Source organism: Eleutherodactylus coqui, chromosome 2 (genome assembly GCF_035609145.1).
Source record: "Eleutherodactylus coqui strain aEleCoq1 chromosome 2, aEleCoq1.hap1, whole genome shotgun sequence".
NCBI classification, from domain to species: Eukaryota; Metazoa; Chordata; class Amphibia; order Anura; family Eleutherodactylidae; genus Eleutherodactylus; species Eleutherodactylus coqui.
In genome coordinates, this window is record NC_089838.1 from 264,521,844 (window position 1) to 264,541,807 (window position 19,964).

The window sequence follows — 19,964 nt, forward strand, 5'->3', positions numbered from 1 at the left end:
ATTGGCAGATGAAGGGGACATCCATCTGCTAATTGGAAAAGGAGATTAGATGTAACAGACAGGACATCTCCATCCTATATTCTCTAGATGATTTGTCAGTAAACCTAGCCTACATTTAAACCTATTAACCATACGCTTGCAGTTCATAGTGAATGCTTCTAATACTACTTAACCTTCGTGTGGTACCAGTTTCAGAGTGGAGGACGGCAATGAAAAAAGCTGGGGTCAAATAGACCCCATGGTACCACACAAGGGTTAAATAAATCTTGTATGTAAATACAGAAACATGCACAATAAGTTATAACGTTAATATATACTGAATGGCCATTTTATAAGAGACCCCCATCTAGTAGCGCATTGCACTCCTTTGCCTTCCAAATCCCAGCAATTCATCGTGGTATAGATTCCACTAGGTGTGGAAATCCTTCTGCAGGAATATCGGCCCCCGTGGACAGGAGAACTTCCAGATTAGATGGAAGTACTGATATGCTTGACCAGCTGACGGGAAGGGTTTATCAATTCATGCTGCTTGCCCCAAATTCTGACCCTCCCATCAGTACGGTGCAATAGAAATCTGGATTCATCTGACCAGGTGATGTTTTTCTGCTGCTCAGTGATATACTTTTCTAGCTCTTTTGCACATTGGAGCCTCATCTTTCTATCTCTTAGACAGCACTGGTCATCTGATACTATAGTCTATATGTACTAAGGAAGGATGTATTGTGTTAGTTGTAACATTAGTTTTGTAGTTGGCTAAAACTTGCTTTACTCTGCACTGCATGTTCATCAGAACAATTCTTGACATCCTCCTCTGACCCCCTTTGGTTTTATGCCCACAGGATCCCTTTTCGCTAGATGTTTTTCCTTTATCTCTGTAGATCTTTTGAAACTGTTGATTGAGAAAACCCCATTGAAATTCTGGCTCCGCCTAGTCTAGCACCTACCCTGTTTCCCTGAAAATAAGACATACCCTGAAAATAAGACATAGCATGATTTTCCAGAATTTTTGAGGATGCAAAATGATTTTTCAGGCTTTTTGAGGATGCTTGAAATATAAGCCCTACTCCAAAATTAAGCACTGCTAACAGTTAATTAAAAAAGTCAATTTAAATAGTGTCCAGGCAGCTATACATGTAAAAAAGTTAAACCTTTTTGAACAAAAATTAATATAAGACACTGTCTTATTTTCGGGGAAACACGGTATCACCCGGCCTCATTGAAAGTCCCTTGGAGGACCTAATTTTCCCACTCTAATGTGGATGCCTGATTCACACTGAAATGGATCCACCTAAAACTCTCTTGATTTTGTGCTGCTCTCCGGGGTCACCACTCTAATTTCCATACAGGGAAGCTCCAATCATGAAAGGGCAGCTGTCTCTTATAACGCGTCGATGCGGTTTATACTCCCCATTCATGTGAACCAGGAATGCCGACATTGAATTTTCTGATCAGCCTCAACGAAGTGCAAACCCTTAGTTAGTCCCAAGCTTAAGACGGTGGTGTTGGTGGTGGGGCGACAAAAAGCATGGACCTGGTTTCTGGAGCCAACAGACTGATAAATAGGCATGTCTTTATTTATTTTCTTCTATTTCTAGATTTAGTGTCCCTTTTAATAACAGTTGAGTAGAAAAGGTTTGATTTTGATAGCTAAAGAACCATGGCTGTAAGTATCCTCCGCAATTCCCAGACCAGAGCCAACAAGAGGGAGCACTGGGATATTCAGCACATTAGGGTCCCAAGTTGTGACTCTTATTTACTGTTCTTCCCTCTCACAAGCACTGACCTGGATAACCACACAGAACACACTCATCTGGCACTAATTTCTGAGTTTGTTTTCTTGTATCGAGGCCCTGAGGTTATGAGGCTGCGAGAGGAAGTGTCAGGCAGCCAGGTGCATTAAGAGCACAGCATGAATCTATGTCTTGGGAGCGCTCCTGTCTTAACTGTCTTACACTCTCCTGACCTTGACACATAGAAGATTACTCACAATGAACTCAATGGGCAACACGGTGGCTCAGTGGTTAGCACTGTTGCCTTGCAGCACTGGGTTCAAGTCTGACCAAGAGCAACATCTGCATGGAGTTTGTATGTTCTCCCTCTGGGTTTCCTCCAGATACTCCGGCTTCCTCCCACACTCCAAAAACGTACTAATGGGCGCAAAACTCTGTATCAAGTGATGGCAAATTATTAAATGTTGTGCAAGTAATATTCATAGACTTAAAAAAAGTTTCAATTGTGGATACACACTATCGACAATTGAAACCTGGGCAGAAAGCAACAGCAGGTAAATGGCTACCTTGATAGTGACGGGGCTGCACAACAATGGTACGACCTAATATATACTCTGTGTTTGTTGGGGGCACGATATGGGAACAGGCAGGTTGCATGTGTTGCAGCTATGCTGTATGACCAGGTTATGTTTTTATTAATCACTCTGGGGTTTTTTCATCAGTCTCCAGGGGGTAGCGCTGCAGACCCTTCTGCAATTGCCTTTAGTCTGAAATCACTTGATAATGGCAGTCTGTATTCTGCAGATACTCTGTAAAAACTGGAGCATTGAACTTCATTCTCTGCAGACATACGGTTAATATAAAAATTGTTCCTAGGGTACATTTACACGGTCAGAGTTTCTACCAGGAACGAGCGCCGATTGACTTGCAAAAACGACAATCAGCACTTGATCAAGTTCATTCACATGGAGCAATCTGCACTACTGTATGTGCCCGAACCATCTTTAGCGGGATCATTGGGGCTCATACAGTTCCTGTACTGTTGGCACCACAGTGTTGTTTACCCAGGGGGATGTGCTGGCAGTAACAGTTGATTTTTGTTTCTGTATAAAAGACGGGGGTCATCCAACAAATAAATGTTTGCTGGGGTTAATGATCATTTCTGACCATTACGGCGTAAATCGGTCTTTTTTTTTTTTTTTTTTAAATGCAGCATTTTGGAATTTTGGATGCTGGTGCTTTGTGCCACATTATTGCGGCTTAAGACACTGCTGCTAGATATTACCTGCAGGTCAGTAGGAAAATATGGAAAACCCTACAAACATTGCATTTTTGATTAGTATTTTTTTCTCACTGCTTTGAATTTTGCCACTATGGCGTATTTCCTAAGCCATTGCATGCTTTGAGTCTAGTGTTTTGTTTTTTTCTTCTAGCAGTTTCCCATAGGCTTTTCCATAGGGAAAAAACTGGAAAAAACAGTACTTTAAAAAAAAAAGGGGGGGGGGGGTCACCAAAAACCCTAGAACAAACACTTTCTGAAGGAAGCCTAAAGATAGCAATTTGGATAAGAAAATAATGAATCCTAATCATACCATTATTTCCACCCAAAACACAAAAATGCCCAAATACTGGTAAATGAGAAGTTAGTGAATAACAAATGTTTGGAAGTTTAGTCATTTAGTTTCACTTACAGAGCAAATCACATTTCTCTACAATGTTGCAATATTCTTATCCTTGGTTTTTCTGTTTTGTTTTTTTTGTTTGTTTGTTTGTTTGTTTTGTTTTGTTTTGTTTTTTTTGGTAAAATGTCAACAGGAAGTTCATATATGTTTTCACTTTTGCATTGGCGCCTCAGAAACGTGCAATATTATTGGCATGTTTAGACAATAGCAAAGGTATGCTGTTTATACAATAATCTTCACCACAAAAAAACACAGAAAAATGCCAATTTCTCTTTAAAGTCAAAGTGTTTTTTTGTTTTTTACTTCAATACATGTATTTTAGGCTGGCAGTCATTTTTGCTATAGAGTTTAAAACACTTGAACAGTTTGTCTTCTGCAGCTTCTACTTATCACTATGTGTAGAAACTGCAGGCTAAGTCTTCAGTGAGGCTGGATTGCCAGTTCTTATCCTCTCCTCTCCTGCACCTCCTTATCCGATAATGTATGACCAAAACAAAGATATAAATTGTGTAGAGATGAGCGAGCCTACCTGGCCATGCCCCTTTTTCGCCCGAGCGCCGCGATTTTCGAGTACTTCTGTACTCGGGTGAAAAGATTCGGGGGGCGCCGTGGGTGAGTGGGGGGTTGCAGCAGGGAGTGGGGGGGGGGAGAGAGAGAGGGCTCCCCCCTGTTCCCCGCTGCTACCCCCCGCTCCGCCACGCCGCCCCCCGGCGCCCCCGAATCTTTTCACCTGAGTACAGAAGTACTCGAAAATCGCGGTGCTCGATCGAGTAATTACTTGAAACGAGTATACTCGCTCATCTCTAAAATTGTGTTCTGGTCTAAAATTAGCTGCTAAGAATAATCAGGAGTGAAGAGAGAGGAGGGAAATTAAGCCGTCAATCCAGCCTCACTGACAGATCTCCTATTGAGAGTTAGTCTGCAGTTTCCCTATACAGTGTTACGTAGAAGCTGCAGAAGACAAATTGTGCAGAATTTGTAATCACATTCTATTGCAAAAATGATTGTCAGCCCAAAATATATGTATTTAAGTGAAAAAAAATTGCCAAACATCTGCTGTTTTTAACCTTTTCTCTACTCCTATATGGCCTATTGGTCTTTATGGTATATTATCAAATTTCCAATCAGTTTTTTTTTGTTTTTTTTTTACTACTTTTATTCTGCAGATTGAAGCCATTCTTTAGTTTTTCATTTTTCTCCCCTTCTAGCCAGAGCGGATTGCTGGAGAACAATATGGAATTCACTCTGACGTTTGGAGCTTGGGAATCTCATTTATGGAGGTGAGCATACCATGTACATATATGTGGATTTGGACACAGTAATGTGCAGTGCAGCGACGTGAAAGGACTGGCGTATTCATTGATGTTTTATAGCCCTTCACAGTATGCGAGTAGCACAGCGTATATAAATGGTACTCACGTCCTGCGGAGGGAACGGACAGTGTTCCACTTGGTGTTAGATTTAATAATTCCACATATTTTCCAGCCGATCCCCAGAGCACTGACAGTGATGGTTATAATAATAACTCCATTTATATACAGCTTGCTTCCCTATGGGAGTCAGGCGCTTCATTATCACAGTATAAAGGTAACATTTTAAATAATCAGAAGTCAAGCACAGGAATAAAAATACAATTTATGTGGAATGACGTATGGTCAGGCAATGTGTCCCGGTATCCAAGCCTCAGCGCCTCCGCACTCACCACATGATGAGCCTGGGCCAGGACTATGTGTGGGCACTAGTGATTACAGAACAGCCAACTGTATGGAATAACTTCTTCTTCGTGTTGGTACATTTTATGATACAGACTTTTACTGGGCCTGCAGGTACAAGGAAGATATTAAGCTATAAAGTGCAAGTTATTCACTGTTTGGACCACAAACTAAAGTAAAATATAACTTTTATTAAATAGATTAAAATGTGTCTATGAACGAACAAACATACAGTTATATATAAATCAAGAATAAAGGATTTACTAATAAGGAGATGTCAATAACCCAAGGGAGAAGGAGAATTGGTAATGCGCCCAAGGGAGAAGGATAAAGTGCAAGTTGGTTCACTAGGGTGACTTGGGAAGCAGTTGAATAAAGTATCCAGAATATAGTGTAACCTTATTTAGTCTTTTGACGGCGGCCGTTAAGGGGCTTCATTCTGAAGCGCTGTCTTTTGATCGCACTGCGAGGGAGTGCGGGTGCTTGTCTAACAGCGGGGACTGAAGAAACCAATGGCTCCCCGCTGTTCAATCCTTATATACCGCAATCAGTGCAACCGCAGCATGTAAAACCCTTGGCAGAGGGAGGGCGCTCCTTCTCTCTCATCCATCAGACCCGAAGGATTGCTATGGCACTCTTGACTTGAATATGGTGTCCGAGTCTGCCAGCCACGGTGGCCTATGAGACTCTGCCTCTGTCTGGGCTTCATAGACTTTTTAATGAGCTTCGTGTGGCGCAGAGTGTTAAGCTCTCGCTCACGACCTGAAGGTTGCGGGTTCAATCCTGCATTGTTCAGGTAGCCGACTCAAAGTTGACTCAGCCTTCCATCGTTCTGAGGTCGATAAAATGAGTATCCAGCCTGCTGGGGGGCAATAAATTTCCTGAAAGCGCTGCAGAATCAGTTACCGCTATACAAATAACCGGAATTATTACACTGCTACACTGAAGTAAAGTAGTGTATGAAAAGAATGATAACATATGGGGATATTCAAGTCCCCTAGTGGGGCAAAAATATAAAGTTAACGTATAAAAAAAAAATAGAAAATAATAAATATAAAGATCTCAAAACCCCACCTTTTCCCCTTTACTATGTAAAAAAAAGTTTTCATTTTGCATACATAAAAAATCATAAAAAAACAAGCCATCCTATGGCTATATCAGTGGAAATATTAAAACATTATGGCTCCTGGAATGCAACAATGAAAAAAAACAAAAAATTAGTTGGTCATTAAGGTACAAACAGGCTTCATCACTGAGGGGTTAAAGGAGTTGTCCCATTCATTTTTCCTTTAGAAATGAGAAGCCAATGGCAACTTAAGCCGTGTGCCAGGACATACCGGTAGTATGCTGTGGTCTGGTGCATTGAATTCCAATGTATCAGGTCACATAGCCATATTCCTGAGACGTAAAAGCGCCCGGCCGGGCCAATATAGCGATGGGCGTTTTTACGTTGGGTCCAAAAGATAGTTCCAAACTCCCTCCCTCTGCTCTCCTTCTCCCTCGCAGGCTCACCTCTGCTCTCCTTCTCGCTCGTTCTTGCTAACCTCCCACCCTCTCCCCGCCCCTTGTCCCTGGCCATCAATGGGAGGAGTTGGAATGGGCCAGCAAGTGGGGAAAAAAGGGGAGGTGAGCGTGCGATGGGGAGGGAGGGGAAAGGGGCGACGGCATGGTGACCTTGGCGCATATGCCGTGTGAACGGGCACACAAACATTAGATTTGTGCACCCGTTTACAAGCTTCTACGCCCCAGATGATAGCGTATATCGGCCGGCCATGAAAATGCCAGCCGATATACGCTGGTGGGAATAAAGCCTTAGGATGTGGTTCTCATCCATGAGGCTTCTTAAATGCGTTTTCCAATTACTTGAAATTGCTTTACAACTACTTTGCCCTTCCTGACTGATTTTGACCAGGACATGTGACTGCTGCAGCCAATCACTGGCTGACAATAGGTCACTACTGTGACCAATGATTGGCTGTAGCAGTCACAGGACCTGGCCAGAAGTAGCCAGGAAGGTAGGAAAGTGGTCGTGATGCAATCTTAAGTCATGGGAAAGCCCCTTTAAATGCCATGAGTTTTTAATGCATTTTAACAGCATTTAGCACATCAAAAACACTGCAAAACTGCAGTAGAATGTGTAAATAAAACGCATCAGGGAAACCCACCCTAAGGCTGGATTCAGACGAACGTATATCGGCTGGGTTTTCACGCCCAGCCGATATACGTTGTCTCTCTCTCTGCAGGGGGGAAGCCTGAAAGAGCTGGGAGCAGTGCTCTGCCTCCTCTCCGCCCCTCTGCACTATTTGCAATGAGGAGAGGTGGGATGAGGGTGGGGCTAATTCTCAGGACTTAGCCCCGCCTCCTTTCATTGCAAATAGTGCAGAGGGGGCGGGAGCTCAGTTCCTGCTCCTGGCTCTTCCATCCCCCCCCCCCCCCTGCAGATGAGGACGACGTATATCGGCTCGGTGCGAAAACCGAGCCGATACACAGTCTGAATCCACCCTAAAGGATGAGAATTATTAGGGCCTGTTCATACCTCATTCCTGTCTCTATCCAGGGAGCCTGTTGGGGATTTACAATCCCAAAAGCTGCAGCCCTGGACAGAATCTGTCTTGGCCATTTATCGAAACTGCTGAAATGGAGAGCAGTAGCTTTCAGCAGGTTTTCGTCCGTTTCTGGAATTTTGCGGTGTAAACAATCGTGTGCTGTATACTGCATTGTTCTTTTTGGCACAAAATGCCAGAAACTAACAGAAACCTGTCGAAATGGAAATCTGTCGTTCTCCAGTTCAGCAGTTTTCATTAATGCCGGAGAGCGGTTCAGGTCCCGTCCAGGAGGGCCGTTCTCTGGACTTTAACCGTAAACCCCAGTGTGACCCCTGGACAGAGGCCATAACGAGGTGTGAATGGGCGCTCAGTTAACCAATGACATAATCTATTTGTGCATGCTTTACCAAAGGTGAATCTAATAAGTCAGACCAGGAATAAACTTGCGGGATAATTGCATCAATTATAGAAGCATAACATTTAGCGCACAAGATAAATTAGAACAAGTGGATTGTCCAAATAAGTTTACAATCTAAATGATTGATAATTATACAAATGAGTCTTAAAAGAGCATTTCCCCTAAATTAAAAATCACCAGTGGAAGTAATCTGAGAATGGCTCTCAATCAGATAATTAACCCTTTAACAACTTTTTTTTTCGAATTTTTGTTTCCTTCATCTCTCCTTTTCAAGAGCCATAACTTTCAGTATTTTTCCATCGATGTAGTTGTATGAGAGCTGCTTGTTTGCCGCACAAGTTGTAATAGTACGATTTTGTGTACCATATAATGTATTGAAAACTTTTTTGTATAAGTGGGGTGAAGTAGAAAAAAAAACCTTGCACTTGTGCCACTGTTTTTTGGGTTTTTATGTCAAGGATCCGGATCAGCTTCCTATTGTATCCATAGTAGATAACAGGAGCTGGTTACTGGTGGGGTGGTTAGGTAGATGCTTATTGTAACGTAGTTCTGGGACTTCTAGGTAGACAATCCATGGTTGCCAAGTATTTCGGAAATTGGTGAAGGAATCCATTCTGGTTGCATGAATCCTTTCATATAACACAATTGTGTTAACAAAAATTCTTTCATATGACATTTGCTGATCATCTTAGGGAAGGAGAGATTAGAGGATTTCCATTTGGGAGCGATATGGATCCTTGTGGCCCTACAAGTTAAGTGAATTTATGGGTTTTAAATTCAAGACTTTGTGGGTGATCTCCTAGAAGGAAGACCATGGGAGATTTGGGTATTGGACCCACAAACAAGTGGTTTAGTAAGTTACGGACTTGTGTCCATAATTCATCAACCTCTAGGCAGGACCACTAGATATGGAGCATATTCCACATCTTTTGGCAACCTCAGAAGCAGAGCGGGGAGGACGTTTCTGCTCACTTTTTACTTAATTCTTTTTAGGCGATGGCCTGCCTTTTAAGAAACTTTTAAAGGTCACAAGACCCTTAAGATTGTATGGTACATTAAAAGGGTTGTACCACAATTACGCTTTATACCCTATACACAGGATAACTTGCTGATCAATGGGGGTCTCATCTGTGAATGGAGCGCTGCCAAGCGTGGGCTATCAACGCTCCACTAATTTCAATGGAGTTGATGGAAATAGCCAAGTGGCGCCTGTGTAACTATCTCCGCAGCCCTGTTGAAAGTAAATGGAGCAATAGTATGCTTGCATGACCAGTAAGTACTCCATTCTGTGAATGGGGGTAACTTGTAATTGTTGTACAACCCCTTTAAATCGGACCTTTAAAAGGTAGTAGTCGTTGTTTGGCGCGGAGTGTTAATGCAGCAATTTGCAGTCCTAAGCTCTTGCTTACAACCTGAAGGTTGTGAATTTAATCCCCACATGGTTCAGGTAGCCGGGTCAAGGTTGACTCAGCCTTCCATCTGTTAGGTTGTGCATCTGGAACCTGTTGTTCTACAGGCTTCCTGGTGCACACCTTCACAGGTAGAGGTTAATTGAGCTGGCTGGGTGTGGTATTTTCCGCCAGCCAATCCCCTTTAGTCTACAGCATATAAAAACCACCATCTGTCAGTAGTTGATGCTGGTCATTTTACTCCTTGGTTATCACTGTCTTGTGTGCACTCAGATCGATGTTTGAATGTTTGTCTGTTAGTGTCTCTCTGCTTCCCTAAAGACTGTTTGGAAACCTGTAGTCCTTGTCTGTATCATATGCAGACCCCCTCTTTCCTTCCCCTGACAGGTGCGGCCTCCAGACGTCTTATGTCTCGTTTGTGTGTCAGATAGTTGAGGTCTGAGACAGTTCCCTATGTCAGCAGGGTGGCTGACTGTCTATACCCGTGGTGTGAGGACACTTGGACTTACTGTAGTATTTCATCTGTTTTCATGTGAGCTCTGGGGGGGGGGGGGGGGGTTCCTGTTATATGCACTACCTGTTGTGTGTTTGGTGTGAACAGGGACGTGTTTGATATGTCTGTGCTGGTTGCCAGACATGTGCTCTATGTGCAGTCCTGTTCTGTGTTTGGTGTGTCAGTACAGTGTCATGTCCTGTGTGTTTAGTGCATCTCCAGCTCCCTGATCAGGAAAAGCCAGGTCACTAAAAGAAGACAGTGGGGCCGCCTTTATCGAGTAGATTACTCCGCTTTTAGGCAAGGGGGCCCCTCTTTCCCGATCAGTTAGGGGCAGTTGTCCATTCAGTTTCCTGGAGAGGTGCAATTGGTCCGTGCAAGTACTATATGTGTGTGTTTGTGGTTTTAAATGTACACGTTTGCGTTCCACCTGTGAAGTGGCTCTTTTGTGCAACAAGCGGACTTAACACCATCCTTCAGAGGTTGGTAAAATGAGTACCCAGCTTGCTGGGGAGGGGGGTAATAAATAAAAAAAATAAAAATTACCTGAAAGCGCTGCAGAATAAGTTGGCGTTATACAAATGACAAACAAGCCCTTTCCCTTCCATATGGCTATGTCTATAGAAAAATAAAAAGTTATAGCTGTTGAAGGCGGAAATGAAAAGTGACAATGAAAAAACAAACGATAGCTGCACATTAGTCAAGAAAGACAGGATCATTATTGTGGGAAAGCCCTTTAGGTACCATCCAGGCAGTTACAAAATTGGTGAACGCTGCACTTCTGCACACCTGACCACCGGTGGGAATACGGGTGTCGGACATTGTTATTCACCCAAAACAACTGTCACTGTTCTGCAAGAAAACAAGTTGCATCAAGGGTTAAAACTAAACTATTCTGGTGTCAAAATGAGTTGTGACCTTAAGAGGTTAAACACTTGTGTTAATGCATATCAAAAACGTTTAGTTTTATTTGATGAGCATGACAAAACAAGGAAGAAACCTTTCAAACTGCCTTTTTGCCCCTTCTGATGTCCGTGGCCAACTTAAGGCTTACTAAGTTGTCATTTGCGCTGGAAGGTTCTGCTTTTTCTTTCCCTGTAAGTATTTGATCAGTAAAGACTCGCTGGCTTCAGCGTAGTTAATCAGCCAAGTGTTTGGTTAAATTAGGCCGCTTACATCTTAATTAAAGTATGGTAAGGCAGTGAATAAGACTATTGCACGTTATCCTTGTGATGCACAGTACTAAGCAAAGTGCAGCCAGCCACTCAGGGGCCAGGGGGCTCGGTGATACTCGCTGACCTCACTAGGTGTTGATTTTGGGGGCAATTTAGGTGCACAATTAACTGGCAGCACCCCTGGCTGTGAATTAATAGTTGCTTGCAGAATATCCCCCCTCCTCCTCTGTCACCAATGCTGAGAACGCTGTGGTTGCCTTGAGGAGGGCTATCCATCACTCACTGACCAGAACTTCCGTAATTAGTCCATGTTATGGCCCTGTGCTCCAGCGATTCAGAAGCTGGCGCTCAAGCCGCAGACAAACTTTGCTGAAGTAAAACTCGGAGATGATTTATCCAGCGGCTGCGCAGGGACAAGGAGCGAGGGGGCTGCAGGACGTCTGTGAAGTGTAAGCGAAGGTTCACTCAGGCCCGACTGGGACTTCCATGCATCAAACTCAGGCAGCCAATGCACACACAGCTTGTGTGAGCCATAAGATAAATAAGGCAATTATAGCGGCTATGTTAGGTTACAATGTGAATGGGAGCTGGTCTCCGTCCAGCGGGGTGGGCAGAGGGGAGCAAGGCTTTTAAACAAGAACTGTACTCTTTGGATGCACGGAGTTCACACTTTGTGTAATACGCTCCACACTGACATAACATTGAAAGGGTTTCCCAATTTAAGAAGGTTATTCGGAAGATGCAGACCACAGTTGTACTTGGAATAATGTTCTTTATATATTGCCAACATACATTCAGACGCATTTCACAAATCGGGGGATACATGAACAGACCAAATCGGGCATTGCATAGTAGGAAACTAATAAACAATTTGAACGGCAGGTGTGAAGGTACTACTTGCAAGAGCCTACAATCTCTGAGGAAATAGGGGTGACACAAGAGGTACAAGTGCTTGTTCGGTGCAATAATCCAGCCATTTTTTACATAACTAGGGTAGTATACATAAAACTTCATGAGCCGGTCACCAGCCAGTATCTGTGTATGTACAGATTGAAAGTGTCTTTGAAAGTATGGAGGATACTGATGAATGCAGGGGATCGGGTTCCGAGGGAGAATATAGTACATGGGGAAGAGTTAGATTAGGGAATCGAATAGGTCTCCCTAAAGAGATGTATTTTAGGGTTTTTATTAAAAGTGTGATTTACCCTTATTGTATGGGGTAGCACTTTCCAGATAACTGGTGCAGCTCGGGAAAAGTCTTGGAAATGAAAGTGAGAAGTTCGAATTATGAAAGATGTTAATATAAGATTATTAGCAGAACAGAGGTGGTATGGTAGTCAGAGATGTTGGACGGTGCAGCACTGAGGAGAGCTTTATGGATTAGAGTGATGAGTTTAAATACTTTTTAATTGTTTTCTTATGCTTGTAATTTTATTGTGCAACTTTCCGAATTGGTTCCTCTCTATACAGAAATCACTGTAGAACTCCTACTTTAAAAGTTATTTTAAAGTATACATTAAAATAGGTTGATATAACAAAACCAAAGATACCATCCATTATCCAGATCTTCCACTCTTGTCCTGAACCTCTATAATCCCCAGTATCAGGGCAACCCAGTACTAAAACAACATTGTGGGTAACTAAATGCGTTATGTCCTGATAGATGGAAAGGGAACCAAAAAATCTTTAATAGTCCCAAACACACTACATTGCAAAAATATACCCCACAATTACTAGGGTCCGAATGCAATTGTTTCCTAATGCATAAAGATATAAAAGAAAGAAATAAAAATTTTGCTGGGTGCTGATTTTACCGACCTCAGAAGGATGGAAGGCTGAGTCAACTTTGAGCCGGCTACCTGAACCTTGCGGGGAATGAACTCGCAAACCCTCAGGTCATGAGCGGGAGCTTAGGACTGCATTTCTGCTGCTTTAGCACTCTCTGGCTCATGGGTTCCTAGTTTAGGCTTTATAGGTATCTTATATCAACATAAATCTCACACTAAGACAGTAATGCCCCTCATTATTTGTCCCTTCCCACAGCAAAATGTCTTCTGATCTAGAGGTAAACCCCTGACTTCATGGTACATTTCAGAAGTGTACACCGAACAGCCATTACGTTGAAACCAGCTGTTTAATATTGCGTAAGTCCCTTTCATGGTGCCCAAACAACTCCGACCCATTGAGGCATGGACTCCATAAGACGTCTGAAGTTGTTCTGTGGTATCTGGTAGCAAGACGTTAGCAGGAGATCCTTTTAGGTAAACTGTGAGGTGCGGTCTCCAGAGATCGGACTTGTTTTTCCAACACAACCCACAGATGATTGGATTGAGATCTGGAGAATTTGGAGGCAAAGTCAACACCATGATCTCTTTGTCATGTTCCTCAAACCATGCCTGAACAATTCTTTACAATGCGGCAGGGTGCATTATCCTACTTAGAGTCCATTGCTGTTTAGGCAATACTATCGTTATGAAGGGAGGTAAATGGTCTGTACAATGTTTAGGTAGGCGGTACGTGTCATAGTAGCATCAACATGAATGCCAGGAGCCAAGCAGAACATTGCCCAGAGCATCACACTGCCTCCACTGGCTTGTCTTGTTTTCATAGGGCATCCTGGTTACACAGCCCTACATACAATAAGCTGTGATGCTCTGAGTTCAGACACCTTTTGGTCATAACCAGCAGTAACTTTTACAGCAATTTGCGTTACATTAGCTTCTATATGGGGTCAGACCAGATGGACTAGCGTTCCCTCTCAGCGCACATCAAAAAATCTTGGGTGCCCATGAGCCTTTCAATTCACCTGTTGTTCTTCTTGGGACCACTTCAGATAGATAGTAACCACTACATACCAGGAAGACCCCACAAGAGATACCCCTACCCAGTTGTCTACCCATCACAGTTTGTCACTTCTAAAAGGCACTTAGCTCCTTACATTTGCCTATTTTTCCTGTTTTTAATACATTAACTTTAAGAAGTGATTTCTGCCAAATCTATCCCACCCCTTGACAAGTGGCGCTTGCAACAATGTCATCCACTTCATCAGTCAGTGCTCGGTGTGCCAGATGTAACGATTGCTACATCTGTACAATACAGGAGATATAGTTTTAGGAAGTCCATTATTACCCTAACCTACCTCTAATCCTCATCACACTCAGTCTTGTCAATCTTCCCTTTTCCTTCCAGTCTCCTGTGATCTGTCATTCTCCATTCACCTGCTCGGTGTCCTACATCCTGTCCTGACCTGTAGTGCTCTCATGTTCGGTCACTAGTCACATGCGGTGTCCTGCTCCAGGTCGGGCCGTTATCTCCTCCATCAGTCTGTGTTGCTGGCTCTGGTGCCCCTCCACAGGGGTCAAAGCCTCTGCTCGCTGCCAGCTAATAGTGTTATACATTAAACATGGAGCTTCCTTGCCCCCCTCTCCGCTCATGCTTTGTTCTAAACCCCCAGACACACTTGCGCATTTGCAGCCTGTACACATCAGATTACATTCATTTGTAATTCCTTCACTTGCTCTCTCGGCCTCATTCACAGTTACTATACTGCTGCCCTTGTAATCGCTCATTCAGTGAACTGTTGCAGCTTTATATAAGACACCCACATGAGTTACCTGCCCTGCAAGTACTGCGATTAACCCTTTTCTTCCCAAGGACTAGGCTCATCCATACAAACATGGTGGCTTCCTGACATCGCAATACGCGCAAGCCCATCATATAGTGCTGGCGAACAGCACGCTCATGTGTTTATGATGAACCCGCTCACCTCATAAGTGATTCCAATCTAGCATTGTGCTCTGATTGTTCAGCTTGCAGCCTTTAAAGTCAGTAGTTAATTAAGAAAATCCTCTGCAGTTCATGAGCACATCACTTTCTCCCCCTGCTCTCTTTGCCCAGTAATAAACTACCCCTCCTGTTTGGGTGACCCTCCCTGAAACACACAGGCAGAATTAAGAAGACCATAAAGGCTTCATTAAATCTGAAGCACATTTTATATACTGCAATGTCCGCAGGCTGTGTCTGAATGTTGTGCCATGCTCTCTGCAGACCCTCCTTCCCAATACTTTCGCCATTAAGACTTGGAAGAACTAATAATTAAAAAGAATCTAGATGTGTATGGGAAATGTGAGATCATTAACAACTTTTTTTTTTTTCTCAAGATTTTCATATATCATTTAGGGTCAGACCAAGTCTATTACTTTCAGTGCAGTAAAATGTATGATTTTTCCCATTTTTAGAATGCACTAAGATAACACCATTAGATTTAATTTTTTTTTTCTTCTCTTAGGGCGCATTCAGACAACCGTGTATCGGCTGGGTTTTCACGCCCAGCCGATATACAGCATCTCTCTCTGCAGGGGGAGGAGGATGGAAGAGCCGGGAGCAGTGCACTGAGCTTCTGCCCCCTCTCTGCCTCCTCTCCGCCCCACTGCACTATTTGCAATGAGAGGAGGCGGGGCAGGGGCAGGGCTAAGTTCCGAGAATTAGCTTCGCCCCCGTCCCGCCTCTCCTCATTGAAAATAGTGCGGGGAGGGGGGTGGAGAGGAGGCAGAGATCGGGCGGGAGCTCAGTGCACTGCTCCCGACTCTTCCAGCCTCCTCCCCCTGCAGAGACAGACGCCATCTATCGGCTGGGTGTGAAAACCCAGCCGATATACGGTCGTCTGAATGCACCCTTAGGGTGATGGACTCCTCTAGTTACTGTAGATTCATTCTCAAAGCAATGCAAAATCCAGTTTATTAAATTAAATAATGATAATCCCTAAAAAGCTCTCTCGACTATTCGAAAAAGTGTCTTGATATTTTATGTATTTCTTCTTCTTTTTCTGCAGCTGGCACTTGGAAGATTCCCGTACCCACAGGTAAGATTGATGTATCTTGCACATAACCTATAATCTTCCTTCATAGGTAATTAAAGTGGATATCCAGTCTTTAAAAAATGATGGCCTATCCTCAAGATATCTGATCGGTGGCGTCCGCTTCTCGGTATCCCTGCTGATCAGCTGATTGAAGAGGTTGCGGTGCTGGTGCAGGCACTACAGCCTCTTCAGTGTTTCCATCTGATCATAAACCTGCTTGCATTGAGAACGCCATTTTATTTTTAGTGGCCGTTCTGTGTACTACAGGCTTGTCCTGCTGATCTTTGAGGATCAAGAGCAGCGGAGGACCTCTACCAGTCAGATATTGATGGCTTGTCCTGAGAATAAGCCATTCATTTTTAAAGGTTTGATAAACCCTTTAAATGTTGGTGATACATGTCTTTATTTTTTTTTTGCTTCTTTGCATAGTTTTCAATCCATATTTTTGTGTTTTGTCCTGTTTATACAGTTTAGTAAGATTGGCGTGCTTTATGGCGGCAGCAATGAATGAGTGTTTCAACTGAAATCACTGCATCCTTGGGGTACATTGACATACAGCCGAATGAGCGTGGCTTTTCAGCAGCGGACAATCCTAACCAGCATTTATGTCAAATTTGCATCAAAATCCTTTCAAGGGTGAACTCTGCTGCAGATCCATGTCAAAATCTGCACCAAATAGTGCAGATTTTGATGTGAATTTTAGTGTGGATTCACACTAAAATCAGCTATTTGTGAACACACCCTTAAACGGTCTTCACGGGGTTTGTAAGGTACAACTTCAACTGTCCAAACCGAGGAAGAGATGCATAAAGCAGTTTCTCTTAGCACCAAAGCAAAATGAATTGGAGTACATGTGAACGCTTTCCTATTGTCCATGGTGTAATGCTGCCTATCTTGTCTCCAGCAGTACAATAGACTTGTCATTCACCAATTACTCCACCATCAATGATAGTTGGGATGAATTAAATAGATCTATTGATTGCCTGCAATAATCTCACATTTTCTAGGTAACCTTAGCTCATAGGCTAGGTCTTTATAGGGCTGTCAATGAATAGCAAATACAAAAACTTACCTACTTTTGTTCTTCATCGCCTTAAAAGTAACTTCATGGAAATGTCATTCTGTGTTTTATATTCAGAGGGATATATTATGTAGTCATTTCCATAATTCCTTGATAAACATTTCCATCATTGTAAATTCAAGAAGTGGCCTAGAAAGGGCTCCGTAAATATAATAGCTCAATGAGCATACACATTTTAATAGAGAAGCAAGATGTTAGTAAATCTGTAAATTTAGTATAGTATACAGTGCATGTGATAAGGAACGAGTTAACGGTGTCTGGTGTGGGCCTGTGAACCTGCATCTGGCAGCCTCCTGACACTGGCCTTCATGCGGCACCATATGAACGGCTGGACACTTGGCTGGCTGAGGATCCCGCACCCTGGGAAAATGACATGCTGTTGGTGAGTGAAGACACCGGCGTCTGGTCCATGCCTCGGGCTCTGCTTGGTTATTTATAGGAGGGGACTGGCGGATCTCTTCAGGCAGCTATTAACAAACTATTATAATGCTAATCGAGGGATCTCGCCCTGGAAGATTATTAGAATAACATCTTGGTTTGTAAGTGTTTTGGACGAGAAGCATTGTGATACGATGTATTCATCCATTTTTTTTGTAATCTCTGCTCCCATTAAAGTGCAGTCTGCGCCGGCTCCAGAATAGGGTCACTTCTCTTCGTATATACTGTATCTGTAGACCTGACTATAGCCCCTGATTTCTTTTTTTAAACATTTGACTCTGAACTTATCTATTTTGTAGCACATTCAACCCTTTTACCAGTTCATTGTGCTGCACTTCACATAAACCTTCAATCGTATATTGAGATAGTCACTGCTGCTACCATGTCAGGGTTTGAAGAAAGCTCACCAGTCCGTCATCCCCAAGAACATTCTTATATCATTTTGTTATTGTATCTACTCTATTCTTCACCCAGTTCCCTATTCAGATCTGTGATCATTAGTGAAAGTAATTGCTTGCTTTCATTCTGTGAGGGGCTTCAGATGAAGAAACTGGAATACCCTATCCTACAGAAAGTAATTGGACACCTGAGCAAGAATCAAAAGTAGTATTTCCATAGGTTAATACTTAGTAGAGCCTCCTTTGGCCCTAATGACATTGGTTACTTTCCATGGTATACTTTGTACTAACATCTGATACACTTCAGCTGGTATTTCCCTCCATTCATCCTGCAAATGCCTGGCAAGTTCTCTCAAACAAAATGTATCGACCTGTGTATAGTGGTGCATGAAGCATTATCATTGGAAAGTTGAGTATGCCGCAGAGAGTATCCAATATCATTAGGGCCAAAGGAGGCCACAATAAGTATTTAACATACGTAATTAAAAACTTTTGATTCTTTCTGAGGTGTTACTTTTGTTGGGATAGTGTTTGTTTTAAAAGTCCATAATTGTTGTTTTTTTTTCTAATTTAGTGTTTTATTCTACCTATGCAGCTGCACAAGCTCGGGTTTTCTCCTTGATTTTCAAGAATAGAAGGATAAAATAATGTATCCTTGAATCCAAATTGATAACTTAAGCCTATTTGACATTTTTTTACAATATGACAAAGAACACAGGACAAGTTTAAGTAACCTTTGGATCAAGCAGCTAAATGCTTGCATGGTGACATGACTGATGGGTGGCAATTGACCCCCACTGTTACTTGACATGTGATCCACAGGGACATCCCATCAGCTATCGTAGGATTGAGTAGAGTGGCGTTACAGCTAAGATAAGTACTTTGAAAACTTTATAATGTTTTTCATCTGTTTCACACTAAGGCCAGGTTGCTTATATACAGCCTTCCTGTTTTGGGTTTTTTTTCCCCACTCCGGCATTGTAATGAGATGCTGGAGGAAAACTGATGTTAGGACCGACCCTGTAGCTTCTTATGGGACTGTTAAAGGCACCTGGCACATCAGTTTTGATGCTGTAAAGAAACACTTTGCATGACTCTGGGCACCAGACCTGTGCAAAAAATGCAATTAAACATCATCACTTGTGTCCACCTACAACGTGAAAACTCTGGCCGGACACAACTGATAGATGGGAGCCCACTGTTAGTGGTTGCGGATGTGTTTTTCCCATTAAAGTCTAATGTAACAGACTGAAAGCAGATTGCAGTATTAATGCAAACTAGTTTAATATTGTATATCGGTCCATCAGGAATTTTGACAGGACCCAAAAAATTAGATTCTATGCAGTTTTTAGTAAAGAATCCGTCCCTGATGAAGTCCCATAACATTGTATTGAAAAACGGCAACTGCCAACTTTTCCTCTACTCTGCAGTCTAGGTTCTTAGTTTTCGTCGAAAGGTTAATTACCGGTCCTTGCAAGCATTCACATTACTTTTTGTGTACGTTGCACATTAGATACTGTTTTATCCCATTTTGTACCTCAACATGACTGTGCTGTAAATGTCAGTGTTAGCAAGTAAACTCCATTGAGTCATTTGCTGGTTTCATAGTACAAAGATATGAGTGCAGTGAATGACCTATATAAGGAGCCTATTGTTATTTAAAGAACATCACGGAAGTGTTTCTCTAAGAATAAGAGCCGCGTTTTGGCTCCAGTCGTAGAAATCGTCCAGTAAATGAAATGAATATGCCCCAGAGAGGAGCTGATCAGATATGTGAGTGGATATTGTCTGTTACAGCCGAGCTGCCTGTGTTTTCACACCCCATTAATTCATTACTTCCATCCTTTCATCTCCAAATTTCATTTTTCTTTTTTCATTTTTTTCCTATCCCCTTTTCAAAAAAGAATGGTGCCCCCTCCTCTTTCCACCTGCCCCCTGCTGCTGCCTCAGTCTTCTCTGCGTTGTTAATTTTCCTGACTCCATATGGAGTAACAGAGCTTTCACCTGCAGGCTGAATGAGATTC

The 19,964-nt window shown here is 42.7% G+C and overlaps 1 protein-coding gene across 1 annotated transcript in view; it reads left to right on the top strand.

Moving 5' to 3' along the window:
* The window catches only part of MAP2K5 (mitogen-activated protein kinase kinase 5), a 138,595-nt gene that overhangs the window by 90,336 nt on the left and 28,295 nt on the right, over positions 1 to 19,964 (top strand). The window contains exons 16-17 of the mRNA XM_066592936.1: positions 4,621 to 4,692; positions 15,997 to 16,026. Coding sequence (XP_066449033.1) covers positions 4,621 to 4,692; positions 15,997 to 16,026 — 102 coding nt within the window. The remainder of the gene's footprint in view (positions 1 to 4,620; positions 4,693 to 15,996; positions 16,027 to 19,964) is intronic.